This window comes from Aplidium turbinatum, chromosome 5, assembly GCF_918807975.1.
Source record: "Aplidium turbinatum chromosome 5, kaAplTurb1.1, whole genome shotgun sequence".
Lineage (NCBI taxonomy): Eukaryota > Metazoa > Chordata > Ascidiacea > Aplousobranchia > Polyclinidae > Aplidium > Aplidium turbinatum.
Genome location: NC_137476.1, coordinates 20,021,209 through 20,034,223, shown reverse-complemented (window position 1 = coordinate 20,034,223; position 13,015 = coordinate 20,021,209). Strand labels below are relative to the sequence as shown.

The 13,015-nt window shown below is 39.9% G+C and overlaps 1 protein-coding gene across 1 annotated transcript in view; it reads left to right on the top strand.

Annotated features, from left to right (window-relative positions):
* LOC145770271 (uncharacterized) overlaps positions 1 to 13,015 on the top strand; it is a 34,990-nt gene that overhangs the window by 7,711 nt on the left and 14,264 nt on the right. The window contains exons 3-8 of the mRNA XM_082581868.1: positions 757 to 867; positions 4,034 to 4,220; positions 4,516 to 4,642; positions 11,215 to 11,360; positions 11,900 to 12,049; positions 12,515 to 12,659. Of these exons, the coding sequence (XP_082437994.1) occupies positions 757 to 867; positions 4,034 to 4,220; positions 4,516 to 4,642; positions 11,215 to 11,360; positions 11,900 to 12,049; positions 12,515 to 12,659 (866 nt within the window). The remainder of the gene's footprint in view (positions 1 to 756; positions 868 to 4,033; positions 4,221 to 4,515; positions 4,643 to 11,214; positions 11,361 to 11,899; positions 12,050 to 12,514; positions 12,660 to 13,015) is intronic.

Below are 13,015 nucleotides of genomic sequence, written 5' to 3'. Positions count from 1 at the left end.
CAAAGCTGTTTTATGCCTTCACTAGTACACCTTTCCTTTGCTACAGGTCGTTACAGGTCGAGGCTGACAGATGAAAATCTTAGTATGCAGTTGAGAGTTGCCTCATCGTCTGTTCGACCTAATATTGAATGCTTAGTCAAGCAAAAAACTTTCCAAAAATCCCACTAAGCAAAAAAATTCAATGCTTCAATGTTATTTTTTAATATTTTATGCTTCAATGCTGCATTAGATAGCTTCAGCTGTATGATTCGCATGGGCTTTTGTTTGTTGTTTGAAAAAGAAATTTCATTAACTGATTTGTTGTTTCGGAGCAAAATGGTCGAAACATTTAGCCAACTTGAGCAAAAAGGATTTGAGCCAGAAAAAAAGAAGAAATCACACTTATATGAAAGCAAACGCCTCGAAAATTAGACTGTCTTCATTATCAGTGCAAGTACTGTTGCTCTATCCTTTTTTCTCAAGTTGAATTGTTTTTATTTTTTACTGTTGTATGTTTCGATTCTGCGTAAGATAATTTCAACTGTGTGGGTTTTATTACTTTCATCTGCCGTTTGTCACTTTTCATGAACAATATCTTGAGTCGCTTTTAAAATATTTCATAGTAGGTTATAGCCTACGATTAAAAAGTTGTGTGGCCCGATAACTCATGTGTATTTGACAAAGTGGCCCGCGACCGCAAAAAGGTTCGTCACCCCTGGTCTAAATAATAGACTTTAGGTTGTTTAATCGACAACTGAAACATCATGAGTCTTACAGGAATATCTCAAGGTTGGAACGCGCAGTCTGGCTATCAGTATTATGACGTTAACAACACGATGGAGCGACTCCTTCCAGAACCGATGTATTGCAACGATACAACCATACCAGGTTAGCAACATACTGTACATAAAAGACAGTTGTATTATTTTGCCTAACAATTACGCTGAAACTGAAAAATTCTTATATTTTTTTACCAATCATCTCTGATCTCTGCTGTTTCATAAGTCAAGAAAAATTATTTTAGTTATGTCCGTCCTGCCAGCATTTTTTTTTTCAGAAATATTTAGCATATTGCGGTAACTACAGCACCGCGGTTAGGCTACCTCTTGGTATTAATACCAGGGAAGGGATGACCAACTCGGCTGGATCTGTAGCGCACCCAGCATGGGGCTAAGGGGGCTCAAGCCCCCTCCAAACCCGCCACTAAAAATGAAGCTTTTTTATGTTCCTCATTTAGCCTATACATTTTGCTTACAGGTTAGGTATGAATAAGACACAACAATACAACAGGGCTGAGCATTATAACAATATATTTTACATATTTAACTTAAAAATAGTTTTAACAGTTGAATATTTTCGGTTTAACTTAAGCCCTCATCAAGAATCTGAAAATATTTATAAAAATGCAATAAATTTCAACTTCTTGAAGGTAAAATACATTAGGAAAATGCAACTAAATAAATAACTACCTACGAAAAAACTTGCTCCACGGGGAAGATGATACATCAAGTAGGCTAAATGTTGAAGAGAATGGACTCGACCAGCAAATAATTGTTTGTTTAAATTTGAGTTATAGCGTTTGATTAACAGTGCTTCCTAAATTTTGGTGTCAAATTGGGATTTGTCTTTGCGTAAAATTTTAAATGAGTCGGCAGAGAATTTTCGATCAGAGCAAAAAGAACATTCCATGATATGGTCTTTGATGGCACTTTTCTTTAACTCCCTATAAACTTCAGATGCTCCTGTACTCTCGTGGTCAACTGTCTGGTGGACATACGTACCGATGTACCGTACGGTACGTCAATGCCGAATCACACGGACATGTAAAACTGTTGACGACGTTTGAGCAGAGAGACGAAGGCGTCTGGGACTTTAGTTGAAAATAGTGGCCGTGGCCGAGTGGTTAGCGCGTTGGGCTTGCAGTCGAGAGCTTGCATGTTCGACTCCAGCCACCCGCACTTGCTGTTGTTTCTCTGGGCAAGAAACTTTACGATAATTGCCTCTACCCAGTGATCGATTTCGAGTAATGGGTAGTACCAAATTTAAGTCATAAGTAAAGTAGACAACCGGAAACAGACATTGCTGTCGGCTGCAGCGTGGGTCAGGTGTACGTCGGAAGGCGTACACCGATGCATAGCGCTCAAGTCCGCTTTCCCGCAATGCAGGATAAAGATAAACAAAACAAAACAAACAAACGAACTAAATTTGAATGTTTTGTAATGTTTTGTTTTGTTTGTTTTTTAGAGAAAACGTCCACATCAAATTTATTGTTTACAAATTTAGTGTTTTGTTTCAAAGTGTTTTTGTGCTAATTGTTGTTTTCGCACTTATTTGTGTTGGCAAACGAAAATCTAATTCTATTTTGTCATACATGACGAAAACGTCGAGATCTATAGAAGATTGCAAGAGTGGACATAGGGACGAGGAAGCTGATGGTGCTAGTAGCATGGGGTTCACTAGGCCAACTTCTAATCTGATTGAGAGAACGAATCCTGATGTATCGGCAACCGGTGGGTTGTGGGCTATGAGCAGTGGCGTAGCCAAGGGGGGGGGGATTTCAACACCCTCCCTTCGGCACGCGTGTTACGTCACGATATTGAAAATGATGCTTTCAGTTTCTTTATGTCTTTAAAACAAAGTTTGCCTAATTTTAAGCGAAACTGCATTAAAAGAGCGAGTTTTGCCAATACCAAACATTCAAATATCTCAGCCAGGAATTAGCAACAAGAAAACATAGAGACCTAGTTTTATTTCGAAAAAATGCCGAAGAAAACATGATTTTATCCTTTTGCTATGCCACCAGACAGCACCATTTTACAGGAATGTTCATACCCACATTGTTGTTGAAAATGTTCTCAGAATGCACCAATTCAAAGTAATTTTTCAAAATTTTTTGCGGGAGGCCCCCCAGACTTCCCGCCGCTGGGTGTCGTCTTAGGCTAACACGCCGTCGGGCTTCGCCCGCCGGCCGTCAAACCCTTCCCCCCCCCTTCAAAATTCCTGGCTACGCTACTGGCTGTGAGTGCCTTTAAATATTAATCAAGGGATGGGTATTGGCCTATTGTCACTGTCACTATTGTCGCAAATCACTCGGCCGACATTTCTGAATTAGCCCCCCCCAAACTTTTTTTCTGGGTGCGCTACTGGGCTGGATATCTGACAAGCGGAGTGTAAAAGTGTTGCCAAATATTTTTTACATTTTTAGAAAAACAATTTTTTTGGCATTTTTAAAGAGTGGTGCTCGCCCAAAGCTTGTCCGTTTATTTACGGGAAAGTTTTGGGCAACTACTACTTTACAAATGCCAAAATGAGACTTTTTTTTTAATTTAAAAAATGTCTGGCAACATTTTTACACTCCGCTTGTCAGATATCCAGCCGAGATATCCCTGGTTTATACCCACAAGTTAAAAAAAGGTAAACGGTGCTTTAAAAATTTAATTGAGCACTAACCAAAACACAATTATCGAAAACTGCATACATTCTTCCAAGAAAGTATTAAAATCTTGAGCGATGTTAAGCTACGTAGCCTACTGGAGCATTCTAGGAGTAGGCACAAATTTGGGGCTGATGAGTGATTTTATTTAAGTTAACTTGTTTCACGTCCGCGTTTATGGTGCAATGAAAAAAACGTCTCCAGAACGCAAAGCTCATAAACATGTTGATTTGATACTGCTCAAGAACACTGTTTTTTTTTTTTTTTTGCAAAATACCGACGTTTCAAAATTGGCATGTCAAACTTGTAGTTTATGGAAATTCTCCATACCAACAATTCACGTTATTTGTATTTGGCTCCAATTTTGGAGTGGAGTTAATCTTATTTCTGCATAACAAACCATCAAGAAATGAAACTAGGCTACATGCAAGCTACGTAATCTATATTTTTTTTAAATCAAACATAGGTTTTAATGTCACATCAAACAGAAGGAATATTTAGGCTATTGCTTTACGATGAAATCTTTCAGATAGTTATGTTCCATTTAATGCTCAGTTACGGTAGCTTACATTATTTCTGAAGCGCAATTACAATATTATAACTTGACATGTGATTTGGAAGGCAGATCAGGTGCTGGATGTAGTTCGACTTGGTACTTTTGGAAGCTTCCTCCAGACCAGATCACTGTGCTCACTCGCGCCATGGTGTGGCTGTTTTACTGTTTGCATCAAGTTTTTGTTTGGGGTCTTATATATGCAGCCCAGCTTTTTAAGTCAATGGAAAAAGGGAATGGTCAACGTAAATATGGGTGAGTGCGCACGCGCAAATACTGACTTATTGTCACGTTTTACTACTTATATTCAGGCCTTTAAAAGTTGCAAGTGTAAAAAGTAGGCCACTTAATTATTTTGTATTTTATGACACCAACGTTTGATATGGACAGAAGTGGTAGTGACCAGATTTATTTAGCAAAATAGGCTACCTTGGTACAACGTTTCCTGAAAATGTCGATTTTGCAAACTTTTATCGTTTAATCAGTAGTTGAAGACTGTGATCTTTATTGAGTTAAGTTTGTTATGGTTAATGATGGATGTGCGATTCAGGTCGAGATTGAGCGTATACAACTGGCTGTTGTTGTTTGTGAACGCAATCTTTCATATCCTCCATTTGGTCCAAACACATTGGACATACGATGCCACAGCCCAAGACGTCGCTATTTCCTCATCCCAGGTAAGTTTATGCTTTATGGCTTGATATTTGCCAAAAAAAAGCGGCCAGGCCTTTGGTCACAGCGGTAAACCATAATCTCTTCGTGGGAAAATTGTAACGTAAGATTCCCAAATCCGTTCGTCTGCATGCAATGACCCAAAAATAAACACACTTTCGAAACGTCTATTCAAAAGTGTATTCCAGTAAAATTAGCCCGAGGCTATCGAAATGACTGGTGCAACGCCGTACACCTAAAAACTGTCACTACACAACAGATTACTTGGATAAAAGACGGAACCTTTGTCCAGCTAGCAAGCACTAAGCCAACAGTTAAATGTGCGGCCAACTTTCAAACAATCATTTTACGAATGACCAGAATAGATATCAATATCTCAAATTCACGTAGAAAGTAACTGTGACGCAATAAATGAAAGACAATTATGAAGTCATTCCAACAGGTGTTTAAGCTGATGTAATATTTCCTGTTTAAACAGGCCCAAACAGGTCCAAACAGGTCTTATGAACGATGGTGCAATTTTGGCACATGCTTTAGGAATTTCCATGACGTAATATTCAGTAGACTTGAACGGTTTTTATATGACGTTTGATTTGGTGAAAATTGTCGGGAACATAGCGGCCCCTAGTTATGACAGTCTGACATGGCATAACTAAAAAGAAATGACGACAATTGTGAGCCAATGAATAAAAACACATGATACACAAATTGTTTGAATCACTCACGTTTAAGTTAATACGCAAATACAAAGGGCATGCAAAGAATGAACAGCAATAAGAATAAACACGACGATACATGAAATTGGTACCATAGGTACACGCTAAATGACGCTATATACAATGGTTGCGCTAATAACCGACTGTTCCGGGCTCAGACAAGGGTCGGCCACCGCAGACAAAACCAGGCTCAAACCCTAACACTTAGGTGTTCTTTACGGGGGCGAGGCACGAAATATCCCTCAACACGTAGTCTACTTTCACTTTCCCCGTACTCTCATCATAGTTGCAGACGGCAACTTTGGCTCTACGAACCACAGGCTTCCCTTTCCTAATTTGTGGAACTACCTCATGCACCCTCCCAAGTTGATACTTCCCACGTTTACCAATGTCTTGGAGAGAACCTACCACTACAAGTTGACCAGGCTCCAAATTCTCGGCCATTTTTAGCCATTTTTTCCGGCCCTGAAGACCTGGCAAGTAAAAATCGATCCATTTACTCCAAAACTGCTGAGAAAGTGACAAATTAAACCGATAATCCCTTCTTAATTGGTCACGATCATGTGGTTGCCCAACAGCACAGTATGGGTCTAAGTATGGGGTCAAAAGTGAGGCAGGGGTGATGACAGTAAAATCCCTAGGGTCGTCACTCAAAGGTACCAAAGGGCGTTCGTTCACGATCCGAACGGCACTGCCTGTGTACGTAAGCAGTTCAATAAAATTGGGCTTACGAATTGAAGAGTCCAAAATGTGAAAAAAGTATTTGGTCACATCAGCCATGAAACCAAATCTTTCAAGCCGAAATCTAGCCAAGACATCTGCCAGAGGGTTTAACAAGGCAGACAAGTCAGGACAAGAAGACATTACATCATTTACACAAGTTCCTCGGAATTCAGATTGTTTTAAAGCCTTCTTCTTTAAATCAGCAGCTCTATCTGACGCAAACACAAAATTGTTAGGTAAATCAATATCTTCCTTCAACGGTACAGGTATCTCAAATCGACCATCTTTCAACTCAATATTCGGTTCGACAAGTTCTCTAGCCAAAATATCATTGCGAGACAATTCACAGGTTTCATTTTGCAAAGTCAAATCCTGAATGACTTTATTCAGGTCTGCTATTTCCATATCACGAGACTCAATTTTACGCTGAAAGCCAGAGATGACATCCGACTCTGAAGACGTCTGCACTCTGCACACTTTAGCAACGCTTTCAACTAAGGGTGACTTACCACCACAAGCCAACCAACCGAGAGGAGTGAGTAAAGCATGCGGTTCACTGCGATTTTCACCAACACGTTCTTCTTTTGCCCACATCAAATAAGCGTTGTCATTGCCAATCAGTACATCTACAGTACTACAATCATTCAAATGAAACATATTCACGTCATGAAAATGACGGAAACCACTTAAATCTTGTTTATGAGGTAAAGTTTTAACATCGTCAGCCCAAGCTGGGTTAACCACCGAGGTTATATCACAAAACAGTTCATCAGTCTCTAACGACTGGATGTTGAGTTTAACAAGGTCAGCACAAGTAGGTTTCTGACCAGCCAGAGTATCCATTTTAAACGACGCTTTATCATACGGTTTAAGACCAAGTTCGCACACCAAGTCACTCGAAACAAAGGTCAACTGCGAACCAGGATCATGCTGACAATACACCAACTTCGATTTGCCGGTCATTGGATTCAAAACACGAGCAGCAGTAACGCGGTTAAAGGCTGCTTTAACATTTCCAATCTTAACATTACGCACAGGAACTCTGGCACCAGCATCATCTTTACCGACCGAATCCAGAGAATCACGTGACGTCACATAAAAATCATGCAGAAGAAAATAGTGTTTCCTATCGTTGGTAGGTCCACACTTACGACAGTTATTTGCATGATTACAGTCTCTAACCATATGCTGGCGCAAACAATTCAAGCATTTGCCAGCTTTCACAATGACTTCTCTCCGATCTTTAGGTGTCAAGCGCAAAAATTCTTTACAATTAGACAAAAAATGATATTCAACTTGACCACGTGACGAACAACAAAAACATGCCGGTATGTCACTACGTCTGGCCACACCGCCGCGCGGTGCGCCAACAGCAGTCGAGTACTGCGAACTCCCTGAAATCACATTATCATGGGGTTTTACCGACGTCTGCCTAACCGGACATGAAGGCAATTTTCCTTTGCCAAACTTTTTAAAATGCTGCGACTCACCAGAATCGCCCATTAGCATAATGCTAAAATCAGTCGACTTGCGCGTTTCCTCCCGTACTACAAAATCAAACAAACTCTGAAAGGTAGGTTCCTCAGTGCTACCATACTGATCACCTAAAAAGTCAAGATAACGCTGCTTAGCGTCAAACGGGAGTCGCTTAGCCAAATCCAAAACAAAACGTCCTTCTAATTTATCACGCTGACCATAAGCTTTCGCGTAAAGCAAACACTGCGACAATTCATCTTTAAACTCTTTCAAATCACTGGAAGAGATAGAAGTCAATTTGCTACCATAGCGATACTTTCTAATTTCTGGTTCTGCGAAAAGACCTCCACGAACCCCAAAACGTTGGGACAAGCGAGCTAACGACATTTCTATCCTGTCTTCCTCTGACAAGCCAGGAGTGTCAGAAACCAAATTAGCAATCGTTTGTGCAGCTGTTCTAACACAAGCTGCTTGCAACAAAGTCAAACGAGTTCCCTTAAAGGGCGAAGCTGCCATCAAGGCCATAACACGATTTTTAAAGAAGACAAATGGCATATTATTACCATCGTAACCAATCAAGGCCGCCTTATCGAAGAACGTCCTACTATTTTGGTATTCAAAAAAGCAATCCTGCTGTTGAGAACTCGATTTAGCGGGAGAAGACAAGCTATATCCCTTAATGGGCTGAGTGGGCTCAGTCACATGCACAGCCCGATCACGATCCTCACATACGTTAAAATCAGGAGACACGATACGCCTCTCACAACCACCCAAATTACGTGTAGCTGGGCGATCAAAAACTAGCGGCGCTGAAAACTGTGAAGGGGGCAAAGCATTACTGCTAATGGCGGCCCCGTGACCTGTACGCTCTGGGGGAGGAGTTCGGTTGTAATTTGCAGACCTTGGCTCTACAGCCTTCGGAAGACCCTTAGCCGCGGCCCCGAGACCTCCTGAAACAGCTGGAAAACATGTGGATTGTACAGGTCCACTTACGGATTGAACAGGCGTGTGGAAAAGGTTAGGTAAATTAAACTGTGATTGATGTTCACTTCTGGAATGCCTAGAAGAGCCCTTCCTAGAGCTACGCCGGGAGCCCAACTCAGAACGATATTCAGCTAAAACTACCTCTTTACGTTGTTCGGCCCTCAACTGAGCGTCTTTGAGTGCGAACTCAGCAGCTCTAGCTTCGGCTCTCGCGGCGGCCTCAGCAGCTCTCGCTTCGGCCTCAGCAGCTCTCGCGTCGGCCTCAGCTCTCGCGGCAGCCTCAGCTCGTATGGCCTCAGCTCGTATGGCCTCAGCTCTTGCGGCAGCCTCTGCTCGTGCGGCAGCCTCAGCTCGTATGGCTTCAGCTCTTGCGATGGCCTCAGCAGCTCTTGCTTCGGCCTCAGCTTGGATCTGGAGCTCCTCTCGTCTTAACTGTAGGTTAATTTGTGCAACTATCCGTGACGAGCTCTCAGACATCCTAGTGCTTACATTTGAGGCGCTATCCTCAGGATGTATGTCAGCATCCAACCTATCTGACAACTCACTTTCTTTTTGTTCGAAGTTATTTTTTAACGAGTTAAATTCGGGATCTACCCTATCACGAAGTTCTGCCAAGATTGCAGAGTTAACAATTTTACTCAAAAGAGCATGGAAATGCCGTAATTCCTCTTCTAAAGTAGATAACTTAGATCTAAAAATTAACAGTTCCTGCTTATCACTCAAAGAACCTAGGGCTACAGAAAGTTTCCCAATTTGAGTCAAAATATCCCGTCTAAGATGCCGGGCCTCTCGAACTGACTTAGCCTCATCGTTAATGGGTCCCTCCCCAGAATGGCCTGCCCGACCGCAAAGAACATCATCAGGCTTAAACTCAGTCGAGTCGACGGCGGTCGAGTCCCTGTCGCCACCGAGTGTAGACATATTAAATGTTAGGGCTAAATTTAACAATTAAAAAATTAAGTTACACAAACACACAAAATTACAGTAGTTATAAAAAACTTAACTGCAAAGACCGTAAAAATACAAAAAAGAATTTAAATGCACGATACCGTAGCTGTACGAGTATGTGAAGTCCAAACGTCGACAAAACTTGCTTGGATTCTTCCACTTGAATCTTCAAGCACAGATGGATTGCCTTTAATCTTCTTTCTTGCCAATAAATGTCAAAGTTATTTTTCTTCTGTACCAAACTGAGAAGAAATGTCTTTACTTTTTAGCTTAAAGTTCTTCAGTTGCCTACCGAGAAGAAATGTCTTTAATTTTCTTTGCTTCTTTAGACTACCAACCAATAAGATCTTCTTTTATTATTTCTTTGCTTCTAAGTGCTTCTGTGCCAAACACTAGACAGAGAATCGTCTTTTATTTTTTTTATGCTTCTAAGTGCTTCTTGGCCTACCAGCTAACAAAAACGTCTTTTATTTTTTTGCTTCTAAGTGCTTCTGTGCCAAACACTAGACAGAGAATCGTCTTTTATTTTTTATGGTCACAGCGGTAAACCATAATCTCTTCGTGGGAAAATTGTAACGTAAGATTCCCAAATCCGTTCGTCTGCATGCAATGACCCAAAAATAAACACACTTTCGAAACGTCTATTCAAAAGTGTATTCCAGTAAAATTAGCCCGAGGCTATCGAAATGACTGGTGCAACGCCGTACACCTAAAAACTGTCACTACACAACAGATTACTTGGATCAAAGACGGAACCTTTGTCCAGCTAGCAAGCACTAAGCCAACAGTTAAATGTGCGGCCAACTTTCAAACAATCATTTTACGAATGACCAGAATAGATATCAATATCTCAAATTCACGTAGAAAGTAACTGTGACGCAATAAATGAAAGACAATTATGAAGTCATTCCAACAGGTGTTTAAGCTGATGTAATATTTCCTGTTTAAACAGGCCCAAACAGGTCCAAACAGGTCTTATGAACGATGGTGCAATTTTGGCACATGCTTTAGGAATTTCCATGACGTAATATTCAGTAGACTTGAACGGTTTTTATATGACGTTTGATTTGGTGAAAATTGTCGGGAACAGCCTTTTAAATATAGTATATGATGGCATGCACAAGCACGCTAATCCACAAACATTAAATAAGAATATAATTGAAAAAAAAAATAACTTATAAATAAAATTTAAATCTTAAATGAAGTGCGAGTTGCGTTGGTCAAACGTTTTAGTTGTCGTTGTTGCTTTCACCTTTTTGTAGACCTCTGCTATGTTTGATATATAGGTTTTTTGTTATGGTCAGAAATAAAAACAAACTGATTAGAGGTACGCTGTGTGCAATCTATAACCTAATAGAGACGTCAAGACAGAATTGTACTTCCGACATTGAAAAGACTCTTTAAAAATACTTTTTAGATTTTTTAAAATAGTATATTGTCTACAAGAGAGTGGTTCTTAACCTACTAGGCTACCCATAACCTACCGTTAAAATTAAAATCATGATACTTTTCACTTTTACACTACATTATAATAATTTCAACTCTCAGTTTTTAAGTGACAAATATGTAGGCCTATCATTGGTTCAATAAATTTGGACAAACTTTCATAACCATGGTAGCCTATACTCAACGCTATTCCAATCAAAATATTTGTTACTGTTGCATTTGTTGTTTTCTTCACAAACATATTTATATTTTGAATCAAATAATTAATGTAACTTTAATTACAGGCTTCTGTTATTATGATGCTCTGTTTCATTCTTTTAATGGAATACCGTGACAGAGGCTTTATGCTCATGTGGCCAAATCCACGGTCTGACGACAAGGTTGCCAAATATCTTCGACTAAGTCCTGGTCCGATAACTCTCATCAGAAAGTAAATCACTAACAGTTTGTCACGGTGATATAAAATTTAAAGGCAAAGTCTTGCACAGAAATTGTCACTTCCTAAGCACTTTTACAGCAATGGATCACCAGACCACTTATAGTATGTTGCCTGTTGTCAACCGACAATGTGTGATTGATGTCATATTGTCATACGTTTCTAAATAAACAAAATGGAAAGTTATCCAACGTTAGCGTATGAATAAATTTTTTTTATTTTTTTATTATTGATTGACATCAAACTTGAACATACAAGCAAAAAAATGGGATTTGAACACTTTGTTTGCATACCACTACTTGGTCGTAGCCTGTGTGAAAGTCTGACAACATAAAAATACAAGGTCATTCAGCTATTGGGAATTACATGAAAATAGTACTAGCCTACGGCGAAAGCATTTGCAGCTATTGCACCTGGATAAGACTTTGTTAAAAACTTTCACAAAGAAAACAATCAGCAAACATGAATTTACTTGACATCAGTTGGATTTGGAGCATGTTGTCAGCACAATAAAATGTAAAATGTTATTACAGATATCATGGATTTGCCTTTGCCTGGGCAAGCATCTACACATTTTGGTATCACCCTATGGAAAACACTTGGGGGCACACATTGGGTTTTTTTCACACAGCCATCGTTCTTCTTCAAGGAAGCCTCATTTTTACTGACATGCACTTAAATAGGTTTTCATTTTTGTTTCCTTTTTTAAGTTTTTAATTTAGTTTGTTCAATAAATACAAATAGCTATCATTTTCAAAGTCAACGTGGCGAATTAACGTCAATGGGTTACCACGTCGTTTGTGCTAACAAATCACGTGGGTACGAGATAATTAGTCACAACTGCAACAGTCGACATTCCATGCCAAGAAAGGGGAGAAGAGATCACATGAAATGGAGGAGAGATTTCATGTTATGGCTCGTATTTCCGATTGTACGCTGCTGACTGTCTACTTGTAACCTACTGTCCACTTGCGTACACCGATTACTTGTAGTCCATTTACTTTGCTTATAACAACACACCTAATTTTCAATTGAGGCCCTAAATAATATTTTAGGAAAACACTTTTATCATGTACGGTAGCCTACGTAAAAATTTATAATGAGAACCAACTTCAACGTATTCCAATTTTTCTTGAAATATTCCACAGATATTGGCGTTTTTTGAATGAAATTTGGGTTTTGATTCACGCAACAGCTGTGGCCGTACAAACTGGGAACCCTGAGAAGTCTGGTGGTTCCAGTACTTGGCCAATATTTGGTTTTGGATTTGGATTCATTTTTGCCTTCACCCAGGTCGGATTTTTGAATCACTGAAGTTTTGCTTGTATAATTTTTGCATTAACCATTACAATATTATTTACACCTAGACTACTTAGCTTACTTCATGACACAGGAGCAGTAGTCTTGACATGGGGTTCAGAAGAGAGTGCATTTTGACACTGTAACCAGGGATGATTGTAGGGGCCCGTAACCTTTTCAAGGGGCTGGGAAACTTGAAGAAACCACCTCGTATTCTATGAATAAAGTGCGTTTTTTTAAGAAGTTCCTTGATTTGGGACCCGAGCATCTAATTGGTTACAGGCCTGAATTATTCTCTCAACGAGCCTGCTGCCCAAGGATCACTAATATGACCACCGTGTCGTCTTTAA